At 40.3% G+C, this 21166-nt stretch overlaps 1 protein-coding gene across 1 annotated transcript in view; it reads right to left on the bottom strand.

The window, feature by feature from the left end:
• Nucleotides 1–21166, bottom strand: part of SORCS3 (sortilin related VPS10 domain containing receptor 3) — a 271149-nt gene that overhangs the window by 77343 nt on the left and 172640 nt on the right. Inside the window, exons 5-6 of the mRNA XM_058810200.1 lie at nt 18995–19068; nt 448–512 (exon numbers count right to left, since the gene is read on the bottom strand). Of these exons, the coding sequence (XP_058666183.1) occupies nt 448–512; nt 18995–19068 (139 nt within the window). The remainder of the gene's footprint in view (nt 1–447; nt 513–18994; nt 19069–21166) is intronic.

Here is a 21166-nt window from a genome sequence, read left to right as displayed (position 1 = left end):
ACTTTCAATACAAGACAAAGGAGTATAGAGACATTCTGGCTGGAGGGCAAGTCTGACTGCAGGTAATTTCTCAGATTCTCAGGTACCACCTAGCTGTTCTGAGCACCTCTGGAAATGCACAGAGGTTCCATGATACAGTCCTGGTAGCCCAGCTCTTGATGATTGATGTAAACTATGTGATACTGAAAGTGCTAAACAGGGAACAGAGTGGATGGGTTCTTAGCCCAACAGACTGTGCTTCTGTCCACCCCCTCCACAGACACAAGCCCTACAGCCACAACTTTCCCCTACAAGTTCAGGATAAGAACATCACATCAATCCCCATGACCCACATCTCCCCTTCCAATTAAAATGTAAATGGGGAGGTAAAATGGGTGAAGTGGATTCTCATTCCCACTCCATTCTTGGCTCAAAGCCCAGTTTTCAGCACTGGCTGCAGGCACTCACGTCCATCAGCTGTCCGGGCTTCCATGTGCACAAGGTCAGGTTCCTTATCCAAACCAGCCACTGACCTGGGAGGAGAGACACAGAGAGAAGGCAGTCAGTCAGCTGAAGGGCTGCAATCAGACAGAGCTGGTGAAGGAGCACAAAGCCAGTTTAAACCTACCTTGGGGCACCTGGTATGTAGGTCTCCACCTTTTAACAACTGGTCTCCTTTGTATTTCCACACAGACCATGCTCAGGGGCCCTACACCAACCTTCCCAGGCACAGGAGAGTGATCCTGCCTGTCCTTGTCTACAAGATCAAGGCTACTATGACTGTTCTGGTGATAGCACAGAGAGCTGATCCCAAGACCCAGTAAAATCAGAGTTCTGGCTTAATGCTGAAGGAAAAACAAGGGCACAGTTGCCTCATGCCTTCAGAAAGCAAATTAAAAGGAGGTTTTATTTGGCTGATTAGAGACATGAAAGACTAAGTTTTCTGATTTGCTCCTGGTTTGCTGGGCAATCTTGTTATTCTTTACCTCCTTTTTCCCATCTTCAGAAGAACAACAGTGTTGCACATATGGTGAATTTCTGATTTTAAAAAGGTGAGAAAGTATTCATTATTCACACCATGATCCCATGCCATCCATGGTCCTTGACAATTATGAAAAGAGGCACAAGGAGTTTCTTTAATCTCACTAGCTGGAACTCAAGCACCCCAAGTCAAATCTTCCCATGCATTGTTATTTACTCCCTAAAAATATTTTTCAAATGACATTAAAAAGATACTTTTCCTCCTGGAAGAGGGAAAGTCAAGCCCAGAACAGAAATGTTATTATTAGTGTCCTGGCTGATAAAAATCACTGAGAGATGAACATTTAGTCCTAGCAATGGCTGGCAGGGGAAAAAAAAATCCATAGATGTCCACGTGATTTATGGTGCTGCTTCTTGTGAGCTAACCAAAGGGTTAGATTAAAAAGGGACAATGACAAAAATCAGTTTCTAATTCGGTGGGAGTTGAATTTGATACAGTAGATGGTAAATAATAGATTCCCTCTGAGCCAGCCAATGTTCAGAACTGCCGAATGTTCTGAAAACATTTTTATCACATTCTTTTGCCATTTTCATCCTTGAGGCATCAACAGCAAAAACAGTAATAATAATAATAATAATAATAATTTTAAAAATACAGATGCTCTGATACATTTTTGTGAATCCCACAAAAAACACAGCAACTGAAGCAATGACAAACATACAAATGTGCTGGAGTTCAACTCAGATCAGGCAGTGCTGCAAATGTCAAAATAACTACATTATGACCCACTGTGCAGGTAACTGAATCTGGCACTGCTTGTTAACGAGAGCACCACATCGATAGCAAGTCCATTCACAACGCTCTGAATTGTGGCCAGAAGATACCAACACCACAAAACAAAGCAGCACAGGCAGGGCTTTCATCATTCCTCTCACAGTGAGAAACAGTCTGCTCCTTAATCGCTACCATCAGTTTCAGGGTGATCCCACAAGCAAGAAGGGCTGTCTGTTATTGACACGGATGCCAGAATGAGCCCGAGTTCCTGTGATCACACAATTATTGGGATCAAAGCTTCCCAATATATGGACATGGTTAAAAGTGACAGTAGGATACACAGAAATCCCTTTAAATGTCAGTGAAAAACATTACAGTGTGCTGCAGTATTAGTCCCCAATGTATATAGAAAGCAATCTTGCTAGTCTATAGCAGAGATTTCCTGCCTTTTTCAAATGAGTAGCATTAACTGCTGCAATTTCAGTCATTCAGTAACCATCACCCTTGTCTATGACATGCCAATAGAGACAGATGTACATGCTCACCATCTTATCTATTCATCACAACTTAATGAAACAGAGCAGTAATTCCAATACTTTGAGGTAAAGGTTGGGAACACTTTAGGCACTTGCCCTGCAGCTTTTACCAACAGGTTTCCTACTAAAATTCAGCCTTAAATGCACTCTCCTGGCATCCATCCTTCCGGAAACTAGACACCAGGCTCCTAGAGTCAAATCAGAGCCATTTGCTGGATCCTGACACACATCTGACAGTGTCAGATGGCTTCACCTGGGCCCCTGACATCCTCTGGGTCCCTCCCCTCCAGATGGAGAGGGCACTGCATCTCCCCCTGCAGCAATGGGGCAAAACTGGCCCAGGTAATAAAAAACATCAGTCTGCCACAGTACTATTCATTTTAAAAGGGACTTCAATTAGAAGAACCTAAGTATATCCTAACAAAATCCAGAATAACTCATTACCATTGTGCATTTGCATGCATGAGCTCTGTGGATCTACTCATAATGCCTTTCAAGTGTGCACCAGGGAATGAGAGGGATCTCCTGAAATATGTCATTCTAGCTTGAAGTTCCTTTCCAGTGCCATCTACTTGTTCCCTTAATTAGTTTTGACAAGCCTAATGGTTCTTTTCAGAATAACAATGGTGACAAAAAAGGACTAGCATACAGCACACTCCTAGTACTCCTCTGTTCACCAAATAGTGCACTACAAGTTGAAAAGCTCACAAAGTGTTCTGCAACACAAAAGCAAGACAGGCTGCTCTATCTGCAGGCAGATAAGGCTGGAAAGTGATGCACTGGTCTTCCTTCCTTCACCCAAACCAAGCTGCTTTCTAACACCAATGACTGATTGCAAAACAGATCCCAAATCAATGCTGATTCTTCATGCCTCACCTCACATCTCTTCCCACTGACAAGGAACAGAGCTTTGTTTTGCATTGCTCTGACTCTTGAATTCAGGTATTTTTAATAAATGGTCTCTCATCATTTGTCTGGAGAAGCTTTGCATGAAGAATGCAAGAAAAGTCAGCAGTGGAAAGAGCCAGATCCTGAAGCACAGCTGCAACAACACACACACAGACTAAATCTATTCCTTTATCCTGTTGTAATTTTCTACCTTTGAGAACTCACTACAGCAACCTCACAGGTGTGGCAATACAGGAGCAGCAACAAGAAGAGACACTTTCACAGCCTTGTATTTTCTTACACTCTGAAGAACATTTGGAGAATGCACTGCCCAGTATTATTTAAACAACTAAAGCACACTGAGGGGAGATGTCAGCATCCCCTGACTTACACATGCAAGTGTAGCCCACAGAGTGTGGTGGCTGAGAAGGGCTTTCATGGTGCTCTAGCTAAAAATCCTGTCCAGAGGCTTATAAAGACAAGAGAATTTAACACTCAGGAGCCAGAGGTCCTGACCCATGGTCGCACAGACCTGTGCATATAAACTCCAGACAGCAAAATTTAAACCAAGGTTCACAAAATGCACCTGTGTGTGCTGCTGTGATGGCCATAGGGAGTAAAATAAGGCACCCTCACTGTGAGGAACTGAGCTAAATCAACATCATCCACCATGCCTATTCATTAATCACCTCTGGCATGACAAAATGCTGAGAGCATGCAGGCAGTAGTGACAGGAAAGGTCAGTTTTTCCTGCTGACACTTTCCCCAACTGCTGCAAAAGCAGTTTTTAAAATGTGGAGCCTGCAGCCAGAATTGCAGCAGGAACGGGATAATTTTCCAATTAAGAATTCAAACTACCTCTGCATTCCATTAAAAGGAAGAATTGTTACATTTTCTTGTATCTTCTGGTGCTGCTTTTCCTTTCTGTTTTCATGGTAGCTCTTGATTTTCACAAGATCCTTCCTCCCTTCTTTTCAGAAGAGAATTGTGTGCTCTTGAAGGATGGACATGATCCTGGCAAGATCCTTATCTCTATCCTGAGGGAAGAGCATTGTGCATGGATGCACATTTACTAGGCCACTCTGCTAATATTTAATCTCTGACTGGGAGGGAGACCAGACAATAAGGGCAAGGAAAACACAATATCTGCACTTTAACTATTCTTGAAGTGTTTCCTTGTAGTTTCCAACTACAAGGTGTTACAGACTTCAAAATAAAGGATGCCAATACATGCAAAGAAAGGAAAAAAGAAAAACAGAGACTCTTCAGGTTACCTGCCTACTGCACACCCCAGCTCACTTTTTCTGCCAACTCTAATGCCTTTCCATGGAATACACAATTCTTGCATTTTTTCTACCCATTTTGCCTTACCCACCAGGCATTTAAAGGTTAAAAGGATTGACATTTGTCTCCTCTACCATTTTAAATGAAAACAGCTGAGCAATTCCAACTGCCTCTGTTGATCCCTGCTCCCTAAACCATCAACTGAGAGTAAGAGATGCTCTATTCCTCTATCTCCTGGACCCAAGAGCTCAGGAGGTTTGAGTGAGTATCACTGAATGTGAGCAACATTTTTGTTTAGGATTTACAACAAGATAAAAGCAAAAATTCAGGTTACAGGAGTCTGCCTTTCAAACTTGATCTGGAACCTGCTGGACAGAGCTTTTTGCCAGGGGTGTGTCTAGTTTCTGACCAGTCAAAGTGGAATACCCCTGCTTTGAAAACAAAGCCAAAACTTTTACAACAAATTTGACGCCCAAGATGCTGACTTGAAAACTCATTTTTGCAGGTTAAGATGTCAGACTGAAGGCGATTGCCAATGTCCATGTAAAAAGACAGAGGAAACAGATGGATACTACCTAGCAGGATGTTGTGCACTAAATAAGGGCTAGAAACATCAAGGAAAAAGGCACATTTATTGTACAATAACATGTAAAGGAGGAAAAACTCCTCCTCTTGCTGCAGGAAACAGCAGTTAAATTAGTGGATGTTGCCAATTAGTCTGACGTAATTTTAATTCTATCCTGCTCCAGAAGTGAGTAAACACTTTTGTGTTGTACCAGGCAAACAGTGCATATTTCTAACTCAAGCAACACAAGAGCCATGACCATGTGCATATATGGAAGCAGGAACTAATTCATTCAATTCCCACTCAACTGACCCGGAGTTTTCCACATGGAAGCCTTGCCCAATGACACATACCTTTCCAACAGGCTTCTCCTCTCTCTGACACTGCATCACATTTGTCTAGGCATCAATAACTGCAGTCAGCTTCAGGTGGAATCGCTACAAGGTGATTCATGTATGAGTTGGTCTGAAATCACCTCCAGCAGACATTAACTTTGGGCACCTAACAGCCCACACCCAACCTGCACACAACCCTGGGCCAGCCACCATAAACTACCATAGTTAACAGCTACACAAATGTTGAGCTGTTGGGGCAAACAATGTGTTTATTAAACACATAAATACAGCATCATTCTGTGTGGCTGAGCCGGGGGAGACGCTGCTGGATGTGTTAGGATGTGATGAGGTCTCTGAAGAGTTACGGGCAAAACCTCCTTGCACAGCATATTTCAAATGAAGCTTGGGAAAAAAGCTGGGCAGGAAGATACTGTAAGGAACTGTCTTAGCTAGGTCCCTGGAGCTTTCTACATCTTTTCCAGTGCTATTTTCTGTGATGCTGTAGTCCTGGACATCGGCAGAAGTAATTGTTGTGAGACTTAGCTTGCAAGATAAGGGAAAAAAATTGCCAAGTGTTTATTCTCAGCTAATTTCTTTTCAGCAAAGCCAATCCTTTTTAAAATGGTCCCAATGAATTTTAAGGAGGTTTTCTGCACAGTATCTAAAAAACAAGGTGTTTATGGCATCTGGGTGTCTTTCCATGTGTGCATTCGTGCATGTGCCTCCCTGCATCTCATCCCCACTAATACCAAATATATAAACCTCTGCCTTCCCTGTAAGCTCAGTGGATCACACACTGAACCACAAAGTTGCTACACACAGTTCTGTTATGCATAAACCAGACCAAGAAGAGTTAAGAGGTCCAAAGCAATCCTTTCCTTGAGGGGAAAACTGGCATTTTGGCTCAACCATGTCAATCACCACCAGAGAATCCATTAAAGGCAGCAGGCTCTGCTGCACAGAGAATCATTTCTTTCTCTTCTCGGTACATAAAAGAAGGTACTCTTTTTATCACAGAAATTAACAGGGAATACCTTTAAAGTATATTTAGCAACAGCAAAACTGCTGTTGCTTAATATTTTTTCTTTTCCCTTTATGCTAACACCAAAACCTATGCACAAGTAAGGCTGTATCTAGTTCTCATCCAGGTCATAGGTCCTAGTCCTTTAAAGTCATGTGGCATTTTTCCCAAACCTATACCATAAATTCCAACAAATATAACCACATTCTCATGAAATATATTTGAAATAAGAATAAGAGTATATTTTTGGATTTTTGCATTTGCTTAAAATTAGTTTAGTGCCTACTATATTATAAAGCCCAGTTAATTAATGTTTTCCCAGTGCTTGGCTACCCTCCTTTGAAAGTCATGTACATGGGGAATTGCTATAGATTATTGCTGTGCTTTTTCACGAAACATAAATCAGGCCTGTTTTGGATCACTTTAGAAAAGCAAAGTACATGCTCAAAGACCCCTCAGCTCAGCCTGGCAGTCCTGTAACCAAAGATTTCACTGGAGTTACTCCTCTCCTTCAAAGGAAATGTTTGTAAGACTTGTAATATTCTTCCAGGTTTGTTTCCTAGCAGAAGTATCTTAAATATGACCCATTCAAGAAATATTTTACACCAAAATAAGGATTATCAGATACTGTGTGTTTAATTGGCCTCATTTGTACAAATGTTTTCCAGCTGTAAATATGACATGCCTGAAATGCTAAGGCTCAGTGATTCACCTATTACCAGAGGCCTAGGCACAATAAAAGACCTCCAAAAAGCTTCAGAGCAAGAGCATCATTTAATAAATGAATGCAGCAGTTGATGGATAAAAATAAAGCCTAAATTGTCCAAAGAGGGGATGCCAGTATGAAACTTGGCACAGACAATATGTATAGGATTTGCTGATGAGCCCCACATGCCTATGAGCATTGTACATTGTATTAATTAAGGAAGAATGAGTCTCTACATTCCCTGTTGCAGGATATTGTGAAGAATCACCCTGGGATAACATCTAATATTCTGGAAATGAATTTGTGGTTCATTTCATGCATTTTGGGGAAAAACAATATGAAAAAATAGATTTGTTTCACAAACCTTTTGTGACAGTTGTTTCTCTGCATTTCAGACACTAACTTGAAGAGAACAAATGGCTTATTTCCTTCTTTGACTTTTAGCCATCAGGCAGAAAAGGAATAGGGGAAGAAAGGAATGAAGAACAAAGGTAAGGAGAAGAAATAGAGAGTAGAATGAACTACTCTGTTCTGGACCAGCAAGCATAAATGCATGAATGTGTCTCCTTGCCCCCAAAAAATCACACTCAATTAGCTGCTGAGAGTGAGATGCTCATTTGTCTCAATACCACAGAAGGAAAAGACAAAGAAGCAGGAAACAAGAGGGATTCTGGCAGCAGACAGATATCTAAAGACAGGCTCTGCCTGTAGAAACAGCAAGTCTGTGTGGCTATGATTTGTAAAAGCAACAGTGTCTCGTGACAAGACAAGTTTGCATCCGAGACAGAAGCATCCTCACAGGCAGACTGGAGATGAATGAAAGAGACACAGTCACATGCAGGTCTCTGTCAGTAAGAGAGCAACAGTGCAGCAGGAGAGACCACAGAAACCAGAGATCTTTTATGGGTCTTTTGCTCTAATGTGGACAGGTGAACAAACAATAAGGAGACAACCCAGGGGGCTGAGCACTACACACACTTCCAGCTCTTCACAACAGCAGCATCCCAAAGCATCCCCATCCCAAAAGCATTGCCTGGTCAAGTGAGAATGCTCAGGGCAGAATGCTGCAGTGGGAGTCATGTCAAGATGCAAAGGTGCATGGTCAAGCTGTAGGTAAATCAAGAGCTTCTCTTTGCGGGGTTCCTAATGTGTTGTTACAGAGGAGCAATAAAAGGAAAGAGAAGTACAAGGCCAAATGGAAAGTAATACTCTGCTGGTTTCTATCCTCAAGGCGAATTCCAAAGTGCCAGCACACTGTTCAAATCTAATGATTTGTAGAAAGAAAAAAAAAGAATTCTGGAGAAACTACTGCAGATCTAGAAATGGCTTTAGGGAGTCACTACTACAGATTGCCCCTAAAATCAATATTGTAGTGGAACATGTCTCCTTCACTCAAAGATTTTCAATCAAAACCTGAAAACCAAAAATACTGTGAGCAAAACCTAAGAATCTGTCTGTACCCTTTGGCCAAAAATGTGACAGAGTTTTTGGCTTGGTTTTCTCTATTTTTTCAATAAAAAGCAGGATTTTCTCCTATGTGAGAAAACACAGATCTACTGAAATCAGCTCTGAAGTCTACAGGTATTTATTATTTCCGAAGTACTTGCTGGCAGACACCGGGGATTATGTTTCTCTCTCAGACTCAGCTACAGAACTTCAGATATTCTACTAAACATGGAAATGTTTCTACCTCTCATTTTTATTGCCTTCTGCCCAATGGACAACAATTATCTTGCAAGATATTTACAGAGCTACGACAACCACGGCTATGTTCTATTCCAATTAACTCACTACAAATATGCAAGTGAAACAGCATCACTCACTGGCTTTTCATCCTTGTTCTCTATATGATCAGCAAGACACAAGTTACTGAATCAACATTATTTAAAAGAACTTGTAATGCAGCTAATAAGATGCTCCTTCCTGCTCTTACATTCTGATGTAGCTTCATGCTCACCGTGCTTAACAACAGCAAAATTAAACTCATCTCATTCTACAGAGGAGACTCAGGGGAATGCCAGGGAATGAAAGGATGGGAGTTTCATTTTCTTCTCTTGCAGAGAATGAATTCTGCCTCATATAACTGCTGATGAATTGTCATTTTAAGAGAGTTTGTTAATTTACAACAAGCAGAAGGCATAAAAAACAGACCTCCTTATCTTTAATGGATGTTATTGAGCAACACAAATGGTTCACATTTAAATTAATGCAGAAATATCTTGTCTGTTTTGCCATGATAAGACTGTTCCTTTTGCACAGCATGGGCTCAACTTCTGTTAAATAAAACAACTGGTTTTGTTCAGCTTAATGCCAGGCAAATTTCCAAAGGTTCAGCAGCTGAAGTCAGTTCAGGGAAATGAACTGGAATTTACCTGGGTCCTTCAGGGATACGAACTTGAATTTACCTGTGTCCTGCCTGATTCTTTTTGAGAAAATCTCTCTGAAGAATTTTGAGCTATCTAGTTTCAAGTAAAAATGGTCCCTGCTAGTGCTGATGTACTCACTGAGGATAAATCCTCTATTAGATTGCATCTTCCTCCACGGCAAGGATGCTTCCAGCCCCAGCTGCTGTAAAGAAACAAGAGCTGTAAAGGTGCATTTCTCAAAGTCAACTGGGCCATTGGAGATGAGGTCTGGGGCAAAGGGAGGATGGATCCAGAAAAGATGCTCACTCCTGATGCCTGTAGGTTTTTTGCCATTGAATGAAATAGCCAGAAAATTATGTCTGTAATCAGACTATATGAAAAGGTAATTCCTAAACATCTCAGAACAGTAATGGTTTTAAAAGAATTTCCAAATGTTTATGTTTCAGTCATCTGAAAACAAGTGGGATTCTCTCCCACACTGAGAATTCATCCATTTTCCCAGAAATTGAGAGATTAGTATGATATGGAACAAAGGTCAGAACCTAACACAAATTCCCCACAAAAAAAAAAAAATTAAAAAGTGGGAGACTATTCCTTGCTAGCCAGAATGCACAAAATATGATGCTACTTTCAGCCTGGCAGCCCGGCTTTTGATTAGCTTTGCCAAGCTATGACAGTATGGGAGATCCCCATATGCCTCAGAGGGATGCATTATTCAATATATTAATTAGAGGGCTGGCTTTCATCAATGCTTCCTACAAAGAGTCACAAAGAATTACTCTGGGACTGTTCCTGACAGGCTGGAATTAATTTGTGTCTGAGTTCACGTGCATCAGGAGAGCCAGGATGAAGTCAGGCCAGGCAGACTACATGAGTCAGCAGTACAGCATTTTCAGCTTCCAGCACTGGCCTTTGAAACACAGTGATGGGCTTTGGACTTAATTGTTTTGATGGGTTTTGATCTTCTTTGTTACCTTCTTGCAGGAGAAGAACACAGATCCTCCCACCCTGTGCTCCTCAGACAGACACAATACTGGGACCCACTCCAGGGATCAACAGAAACTGGGAGAAATATTCAACAAACTCTTCCTTAAAGCATTCCTGATCTTCCTTACTGGTGGTTCATCTAGTATGCTTCAGTCTCAGGCACTCAGTCAAAGAGAGTAAAATTATAATTATAAAATTACACTATAATTATAAAATTATCCAAAATCACCAATGGGAGAGGTAAGAGAAAAGACTGGCTCCTGGGAGATAAAGAAACCTGGCAGCTGGGAGACCAAAGCCAAAGGATTTTTGATGGCTGAAAACACTAACTGCAGTGCAACAGGTGACATGTAGTGGTAGGCATCAGATTTAAGCCAAATGAGCAGAAATATTTTAGCCCTTACTTTTTAAGGCCTTAAGGAAAAAAATAACTTCCAGCCACAGAACATTAAAGACATTAGTGTGGCAAACATCACAAATTGTACTAAAATCACAACAAATCACAAATTCTACAAGCTTGCTGGTATTTATGCAAGGACATCCACCATTACATTAGTGGAGAGGGATAGTTCTTCCTTCTGCAAGATATGTTGTGTTTCTCAAGCAAAAAGAGGTCAGAGAAAAAAAGAAGGTGGTTAGAAAGAGAAATCCTCCAAAGACAACCTATTCCAGAATTGCCCTTCCAAAGAATATACCTTTCATTGAAAGAACTTGTTTTTGCTGTGATAGAAGCCAGAATTACAGAGGTGTATACATAATGTGACATTTTATCATGCAGCTCTTTACTTAGGGTTCACTTATTATGTAGTTCATGGGTTTTAAAGGAGAATTTAAAGTACTTAAAATTATTTCCCTTCAAAATCACACAATCACACACAATCCTTCTAGTCAGAATGCTTTTAGTATTGTTTCTTTTTTTTTCCTCATTAAAAGAGGAAAGCCTAGGCAGCCTGATTAGCATGACATCCACAGGACTTCATAAAAATGTCAAACACTTATTTTCCTAGGAAAGCAGGCAGTAAGGAAAGGGGCACCACACAATACTAAAGCATCCATCAGTTACAACTTAGAGCTTACATTCATAGTACAAGAGATTAGTTGCAACAAATTTCCTTTGTGAGATAAAGTCATCAGCATAAACATACACCAAACCTCCAAATATCTTTGGTTTTAGTCCCAGGTAAACTAGAAAATAGTCTGTAATATTTCTCCAGTATTGTACTATGGGTATTTTTCACCTTCTACAAAGATGCTTTTCTACATCCAACTATTTCTGTCGATCTCTCACCAATTTGTTCAAAAAGGAATATGGACTGAGCTCAGAAGGGGGAACAGTAGTCTGAACATTACACTGACCAGAGGCACTAATGGAACTCGTGGGGTCTGCGCAGTCCCTATAAAACAGTCCTGCAGCATTTCCCAGAGATAGAAAGTGAAGGATTTTCCTGTTCCTAGGGTCATTTAGGGTTTTATTCTCGTAGATACCAAGAAAGTCTATCACAATGTCCCTGGAAGAGCACTTACCAATCTATAGTTCAAAATCAGGATAGGGTTATAATTAGGAAAAATTATCACACACTTTGTTTCAGACTGCATTCTTTCCCTGCTTTAATTTTAAAATCATATATTGCAAAATGAAGTTTTAGTCAAATTTTAAGATTACTTAAAAAGACCATCCAAAAATTGTCAAATATTTCATAATATTCCTTCCTTTAATTTCTGAGAGAAATTTTTTTATAATGTTGCCATGAATTCCAAAATACCTTTATTGACTTGGAACTTTTTCAACAAAAACAAACACTATTTCAGCCAATGAAAAGTATCCACCTCTATATCCAGGTTCCATTTATATCTCTGTCACTGAGTTACTGTGTAATCACAAGTTAGTCACCCACAACCTAACATTTGGAACCACTAAATACCTATAGTGCTTATGGCATTAACTGTTGGCACACAAAATGAAATAAAATACCTAGTCTCAGAGTTTCACTTTGCCCATTTTTTACTGAAAAGGAAAACAAAATTAGGTTTATTATCACCATGGTGTTGTGGTCTTTAATTAACTAAAGTGACCTTGCAAGGAAATCTTCCAATATATGCCAAGAATTTATGAGAAATTCTCATCTCTCCTAAACTCTTATTACAGAGCTTGAGGCTAGAGTTTGAAAATGTTGTCCTCAGCTTAGTACAATTCATGGTCATGGTGGCTTGAGTAACACATTCCAGATTTATGTTAGCTTTACTCTCCAGGAGAAAAACCTTCCCTGGGTGTTTTTGCCCACGGGGCATGGGAAGCAAGTCCCTTTCCAGAGCCAAATGAGTCACTAGCCCAAGGGAGGCTCCAGTAATAGGCACTGAGTACATGCCTTGGTGATGCTCGTAGGTGGCCAAACTGGAGTCATTCCTTTATCCATAGCTCCATGTATGGTATGGTTTTAATCCTGAAAAACTCTAATGCAGGATTATTTAAGAGCCAATTTGACATTTACAAGACTATGTTTTCCTAACACTAAACTTGGCTGTAAAAAACCAGGCGATGTTTCCCCAGCACTGTGCAATGACACCATCTGGCAGTTAATGATTAGTGGGATTTACAGGAGAGGCAGGCACATATTTGACTAACCATCTCTTTGCTGACAAACTAGGCAAGTAAAGGTAATGTCAGCTGTATCCAAAGGTCACTACTGGAACCGCTGCTGAAACAGTCTGCATGGACCAAAATTGGCACTGGAATTGGGAAATAGCAGCGCTGTCACAATGAAGAAATGAAAACAGATAAAAACATCTGTGTGAAGGTAGATACAAACCCAGACAATAACCTTTAGAAAAACTGAGGCAAACCCCTTAACTTCTGCCACACTAGTCTCAGATATCCAAACCAGCCTTCACTAAAGTCATCTTGAAATTCAGGCTGCAACTAAAAACAAATACACTGGCTGATACATTTTATCACCTTTTCTTACCCAAAATCACAAAAAAGACTGAAAACCTTGCCCTTATATGACAAAACTTGTTGTCTCATTCCTCAAACAACTGTTTGAGGAAACTGACAGAAAACCTTTAACTCCAAAGCAAAGCCTAAGTTAGTGGACACACAGCCTCTTTCATTCTTTCAGTGAAAGTGTTCCCTTGTCACAATTTTTAACTCTCAGAGATCAAAGTGAGTATGGCTGGCATTCACAGATGCAAAAAAGACCCATTCCAAAATAAAACACAAATCTGGTTGATTATCATGGAAAAGAAGGGGAAAAAAAAATTCTGGGGAGATTTGTTGAGAGAATCAGTAATATATTTGAGAAGTGCTTGATACAACTAATTTTTCTACTTGCAAATAAAAATGCTGCTCCTTGAAGCCATGCTAGTGCATGTCCTATTTTCCTCCTCTCTCCTTTCCTGCCTTGTTGGTCTTATCTGTCCAACTTTTATCAATACTGTATATTTCAGTGGCTTTTACTGACTAGACTCTTGCTGCACACTGACTTCAGGGCTCCAAGTATCAGAAGTACCAGAGGCATCAGAAATTCTGCACAGATTTCTCTCTCTCTTCCATGAAAATGGGTATTCCCCACTTTTCTGCTCCCAGGCTTTGAGAGAATCACCCACAGTCCCAGAGAGCACGAGTAAAAAATAAATGAGAGAAGGGAAATGTCTAGCTATAAAAGGCAAAAAAAAAAAAAAAAAAAAAAAAACCAACAAAACAACCAAAAAAGAAAACCCACTTAAAAAACCACCAAAAGAACCCCCCCAAAAAATCTCAAAACCACACCAAGGAAAATGATTCCACATCCACCACTTCATATTCCTCAGTGATGACATAAGGCAGGAAACAGGAATGTGTTCTCCAAAAAAGAAAAGCCTGGGGAAACACTAAGAAAGGGTGTTGATGTCCAAAGGAATATAGTGCTGTCCTCTGCTCAGGATGGTGATCCTCATGTCTGTCCAGCAAACACAGCAGGGCCTCCAAAGACAGGTGGACAGAGGATATTCACAGCTGTTTGGCTGATTGGGCAGAAAACACACGTCCCCTTGAAAAACTCTGTATTTGAAAGAATTAAGCCATAAGATGATAAAAGGATTTCATATGCCACTAAAGCATCTTTTCATTCTCTTGTACCCTCTGGTGCTCTTAATCTAGTTCTGTACCACTTCATATTACTCTATTTGAGTACTTGACCCACTAGAATCATCAAGGTGCTCTCCTATCCCAGTCTCACCTACAGGGTAACAAGGCAGAGTCAGTTGGAGTCATCCAAGGTGACAGGGAAAAGCTGTGATCCAGCAAAGTGCTTGGTGAATGCTCCAGTAACCAAACCATCCTGCCCACCTGCTTGGTCCCATTGTGCTGCCATGGGAAAAGGCAGAGGTAGTAAAAAAAATACTTAAGGACAACTCAAGTCCTACAAATCTTTACCAGGAGAGCAACAGTATTTAGTCAGCAGAACAGAGAATGCGTTATACAGGCGAGGAAGCTTCCCCAGCATTTCTACGGTACAAAATACGGGCTTTATTTTTTTATATCCTCCACATGGCAGCACAGGTGTCTAAGTTATAGTGATATAAAATGAACAGGGCCCAGAGGGAGCTGCAGAAATGTGTTCTGAAAGAAAAGAACATTGAGTAGGATTTTAACAAACTTTGCACCCATGCTGGTTTCAGTTATCTTGATTGATCTTGGAATTTCTGCATCACATTAGCGTAAACTTGCTATTTCCAGTCTTATAGGATCCTAAGTTATTAAAATCTGAGGCCAAGGCATGTGGGAGCCAAATCTGGATGCCTGTACACACACCAAGTAACACATTCTGTTCAAGCTCTGCCACTGTCATCAGTGGGTGTAGTTAACAAATGAATCACTACTACCAAAGTAGAGAACTCAAATCCTAGGTTTTTTTATAGCTGTGAGTGGCCCAGGGGTGAATCTCAGCTCATGTACAAACTTTGAGCAGGCTCAGGAACCCATGAGAGATGTCCCATGAACAGTTGGACATGTGGCATCCATAATGAATGAGAACACAAAACTACAAACCAGTGAGTAGCACCAACAGCTATGACTAAGGGAAGAAGATGAAAGCAAGAGCCAGGATAGAATGCCACAAGTTGGCATTGGAGCTTAGGGCTTTGGTTTTGACCAGAGAGCCATCACAGATGCTGCTTGCTAGAGCTACACCAAAAAATGCACAGAGTGACTCGTGTGTCTGTGACTAACAGAGACGTTGTGCTTACTCTGCTGAGGGAAAATTCACATCCCAGTCTCACAAGCTCTGAAGCAATCATGGTTCTCTCCTGGTCTTAAGGTCTCTATGTGTGAGGTCTTCTCAGAGAAGGTATAATTATTCAGAAAGATCTCAGAGAGAAAAATAAGACCTCTTCTTGTCAGGTTGACTGATCACATGAACTGGGTGAAGTTTATAGTCTTCACAAGCCCATTCAAAGCAGTCTGAGAGATGAAAGTCAGGTTTTGAAGGGAAACACATTCAGCAAAACCTGCCCCAGATAAAGCCAGCTGCATTCCAATCAGATGGAAACCATCCCATTTCATGAAGGATGCTTACCCGAGCCTCTGCTACTGAACAATGCAGAGCAGCACAAAAGAGCAGCTTATCTCATAGGCATCTCCCTATCATTACTATTTGAACTTCCATGGAAGTTTTAATTCAGAGGTTCAATAATGTAGTGTTTGATAGACTGATGACAGGGACAGTGATAGGCTGGTGACATGGAAAGGCAACCTTGCCACAGGCAAGCTGAGAGCTGCAGTTGACACACCAGAGGGAAGGGAGGGCATCCAGAGAGAGACCGACAGACTTGAGAGGTGGGTCTGTGTGAACCTCATGGCAACAGAAGAACTTACAGCACCTCTCAGTAGCTAAAGAGAAAAGAACATGTTTTACAAGAACATGTAGTAATAGGAAAATAGTAGTGGCTTTCAATTTAAAGATGGTAGTTTTAGAATAGAAAATGGGAATAACTTCTTTATTGTGAAGCTGATGAGGCATTAGAACAGGTTGCCCAGAGGAGTCACAGATGTCCCATTTCTGGCAGTGCTCAAGGCCAGGCTGGATGGAGCTTTGAGCAAAATGGTCTACTGGAAGGTGCCCTGTGCCCTGCCAGGGAAGTTGGAATTAGATGGTTTTTAGGGTCCTTTCCAACTTGTACTATTTTATGATTCTCTGAGCTTAACATAGTGGCTTACATCCCTCTGAAACTTACAGCTATACTCACTTTTCTCTCTCTTTTGTAGCGCACTAAAAAGAAATCAACAAATTTCGGAGGCTAAAATGTTTTTTGCATTTTTTTTCTATAAAGATCTTACAAGCCAGAACTTGGAAGACATCACAGTTTAAGCTTTACAGGGAAAGAAAGGAAAAAGATAAATAAATCAGCTAAGGGGAGTTATTATGTTCCACAATTTCAATACCTCTTATACCTGCACTATGGATTGTTTCAAATCCCTCCCACTCTGGGAAAAACCTAATTGACTCTCTTGGGAAGCTTATTCTCTGTGGGCCTCTGCTGTTTCTGAGTGGAATAAAGACTTCTAAGTCTATGTCTTATGAGTTTTAACTATAGAAGACTTGTACATTTCCTAAGAGAAAAAGGCACCTGAAACACACACATTACATAATGCACTGCTGAAAAACAGTGTTCAAACCATGCAGCAGAAGACAATGAAAAATGAGGTAGACTGTGGAAAACAATACAGATTTGGGTGTCAAATGGACAAACAAGCAATTTCCATTAACCATTATTATATGGAAGCAGAAATTAAGGCACAACATCACAACCTGTCCTTTAAAAAGAGGTTCTGCTTTTCTTCCCAAGTCATCTTAGCCCTTGCACCTTATCTTCTAAGAAAGCCTCTCCCCTAAGCTTATTTGTGCTATTTGAAGGATAGGTTACAATTATTCCAAGGACCAGCTATTCTCTGCTCTACAGAGGGATACACCTGGAGAGGATCTACACTTGCCTTTGTCAGAGCAGCCAGCATGAATAGTGAGATGAAAGGATTTTTGATAGTTAGGTCAATCATCCATCTGCCACCAGAACCAGGAGAGAAAAACTACTTCCTTTCCTACATTATGGTCCTCTGTCCCCTGCTCAGGATGATGATCCTCGTGTCTGTTCAGCAAACACAGCAGGACCTCCAAAGACAGATGGACAGGGGATATTCACAGCTGTTTAGCTGATTGGACAGAAAACACAGGTCCCCTTGAGAAACTCTGTATCTGAAGAACTAAGCCAGTCTGTCAGTCTGTCTCTAACATGGACAGACAAAGTTCTAGACCTTTGATATATTTTGCAGGTCTGTGTGACTTAGGAACCTTAAAACTTCCTTTCCTCGGTGTTTAAAACCTTCTCAAACTGTCCAGATTCCTCATGGACACTAAGGGAAATCTCTAGACCTGATGCCAAAAGTGAATGTTTTAAATGCTGGAGTCTAAAGATGTTTAGAGAGATTTCCAGAAGAATGTAGATAATTTGAAATGAGGAGTCTACCTCCACTTCAAGGTGTGGAAATACTGAAAATACAATCTATAGATATTTTGTGCCTGGATTCCAGAGGCTTTCCATGAGGTGCAAAAATTTCTATGAAAATTTGACTCTAAGATATATAGATACAGACATAAATATGTATCATGCTTTGTAATTGGGAGTACATTTTAAAGTTTTCCAAGTCCTTTTTATTTTTAACCATCCAAAATGTGACCCTCTGGTTCCTTAATATTACAATAGTTTTGGATCTTAAGGACCAGATACTTTTTTTAGCTATGCACAGATTCCATAAATCAGCACTTCTACATATTCACACACACCCCATCATCTGGCATACAGTAAGTACAGCATTAAGAATCTGATTCGAGCCCCAAATCCTAAATTCAACTACAGAAGAACAACACTTTTCTTTTTCTCTCTAAAAGTCAATTCTTGAGCCTTCACATGGTGAAGAGAAGTTTGGAAAAGATGCATCAGAGATGGCTGAGCCTGGAGATAGGAACTAAATTTGTTTCATCATCTGATTTCAAGACAGTTTTCCAATTTGAGAGGTTGACACTTGGGAATTGAGAAGGAATTGAGTCACAAAGCAGATTTTTAGCAAACTGCAGATCTTGGGCTTTCACTAGTCACTATAATAAAACTGGCTTCTCAGAGAGTGATTTAAAGCAGAGTGAATCATCCCTTCTCACCAAGATTGCATAAGGAGACTGGTCAGAGTGGCTGGCTCTGCACAAAGACTGTGTCTAGGCTAAAGTAACTCTTTGAAAGGCTGAAAACTAGGAAGTTTAATGGTCACAGGTTTGTCACTGAGGCACTGAACAGCTCCTCTGTGTTACTCTAGGCAGGTGAACAACGAAGAAGTAGGAGTTCTGCAATTATCAAAAGACTTGTACTTCTCTTTAAAAGACACCACATTTTATCAGACAAGAGGTACAAACACGGAGACTATGGCACTGCAAGGTATGTTCTATGGACTGAATTTATTCAGATAAAATAACCAATCCCTTCAAGTTAGATGCCCTTCTCCCCTCCATGCCCCACCCAAAGCAAGCCAAGCCAGAGGCCCTAACTCACCAGTAAAACCTGTTTGGAGTGACCCGCTCGTGCATGAGCTGCCATTTTCTTCCAAAGTCCATAGAGCTGTACAGCTGGAAGACAGAGAGAGAGAGAAAGTATAAACTTTGAGGAAAAAGAAGGAAGACTGTTGCTGGATAAAGTATTAAAATCAGCTCAGATTAAAGAACATGAATGGATTGTTCACAATAATTATACACAATTATTGATCACCCTCATTGCCAGGGGAGGCTAATGTCTTCCCTTTACTCTTAAACTACATTGGGCTTCAGAGAATCAAAAGCAGGTTGTCTCTTCCCAAACCTTGTCAAACAACTTTGTCCTTCCAAATTTCAGCTGTCAACACATTCACTTTGACTGCCATATAACAAAGCTGGCTCTTCTCCTGGCTTTTTTTGCCTAATAGGAAGCAGGTGACATGTGAGTTCCTAGTATCAAATAGAATGAGAGTCAAATCAGATTAGTCAACATGAGTCTGATGAGGTAGTGACTCTACCCTCAAGGTCATGCCATTACTTGTTTTTGTGGAATGAATCAGATCTCTTCTGTATTGAAAAGTAAATTGCTCCTAATTTATATTTTCTAATATTGAGAACGAGGTCTAAATTTTTAGATAAGTTAGAAATCAACCTGCTCATTAGTTAAACACCAAAGATAGTGACATGACTCTTCTTGGAAGCCAAATTTTCAATATCATGGGTTTTTTGAGTCTTTCTGGTTAAGAAATGACACGGCTGTAATGTAACCAAATTTCCATGCAACTCCACAATGAGTTTCAGACATATGTTCCTTCATATATATTCTGCTTAATACCACAAACACCATTCCCCATGTAATTATTTTCTTACCCACAATGCATTCTCTCACAATCAAAACATATGTAAACTCCTTTTCTCCAACTATGAGCAAATTTGGTTCTTCAGAGAAAAAAATATGCTTTGAGAAATAACTACTATGCTTTACCACTAGATCACAGAGAACTAAATATCAGGCAGCATTTTGATCAAGATTTCAAATAAATTTAATCTGACATATATTCTGGCTTAACAAAACAAGGGTTGATTGCCAGCTAAGGAGGTAGATAAGGGAACTGAAAAAACTTCAATGTTTGTAATAGCCAAATTTAAGTCCCTAATGGGAAAATGATATCATTTGAGCACAAGATTCTGCATTGCATTTGATTTGAGTAACGGAATTTGCAAATTGGAGGCAGGTCCACGTTCAGATTGGAAGGGTTCACAACCTAGTGATATGTCCTGTGGCACCGCTGTGATGGATGGCTAAGAGTCACTGGGAAAATAAACTACATGTGCTCACACTGAATATTAACATTTTGTGAACAGGCAGCAGCCAAATCAGAGCTGGACCATAGATCAATACAGAAAGATGATTGGAAAGGGCTGTTTGAGCAGTGTCCAAAGCCTGAGGCAGTTAATTAATTCTTGCTATGTTTGTACTCAACTACACAACCAAATCACTGTATAGTCAGCAAAAGAAAGTCAGAAACTGAAATTCAGACTCCATCAAGTAACTAATGCAACTGATATGTGTACAGACAAAAGAATTAGGCCTTTGCATTTTTGCCAACAAGAATGCCAGTCTGGCCAGGAACAGCTCAAGCTGCCAGTAAAATACATATGGAGGAAAGATATGGAAACAGGCGTCCTTCAATCTTCACGTCAAAAAGGGCTCCAATTATGTAAACTTCAGCCAACACCACTAAGCTTGTAAGAAATATTAAGAAAGATTTCCTACCCCATGTTTTTCAGGAGATCAAATATTATCTGAACATTCTAATTTGGCCATATTTCTTTAGCACTGTCTCTAGATAGGGTAACATACTGCATTACAAGTCCACAACAGCCAGATTTCCTCTGCTTTTCAGGTGATTGTCTGAAAAAATATGATAGAGTCCTGTGCTCTAAAAGGAATTCTGTGTAGAATTAAAATAAAGCAACAAAGCATCACTTGTCTTTTTTAATTAAAGGAGCCAGGAAAAGAAAATTCCTTGTCCAAATTCAAGATTAGGCTTATGAAGTCAGCATCAATATTAAGATAACTAATTTTCAGAACACACAGGTTTTTACAAACAATAACTGAGAATCCACACTCCAAAGTCAAAATTCTACAGTGCTACGACTCTGCCCAGACTTCAGCACAGTTCCTGCCAGG

The sequence above is a fragment of the Ammospiza caudacuta genome, chromosome 9, assembly GCF_027887145.1.
Source record: "Ammospiza caudacuta isolate bAmmCau1 chromosome 9, bAmmCau1.pri, whole genome shotgun sequence".
Classification (NCBI taxonomy): Eukaryota; Metazoa; Chordata; class Aves; order Passeriformes; family Passerellidae; genus Ammospiza; species Ammospiza caudacuta.
Note: the sequence above shows the minus strand (reverse complement) of the source record. Positions and strands in the feature narration are given on the sequence as shown.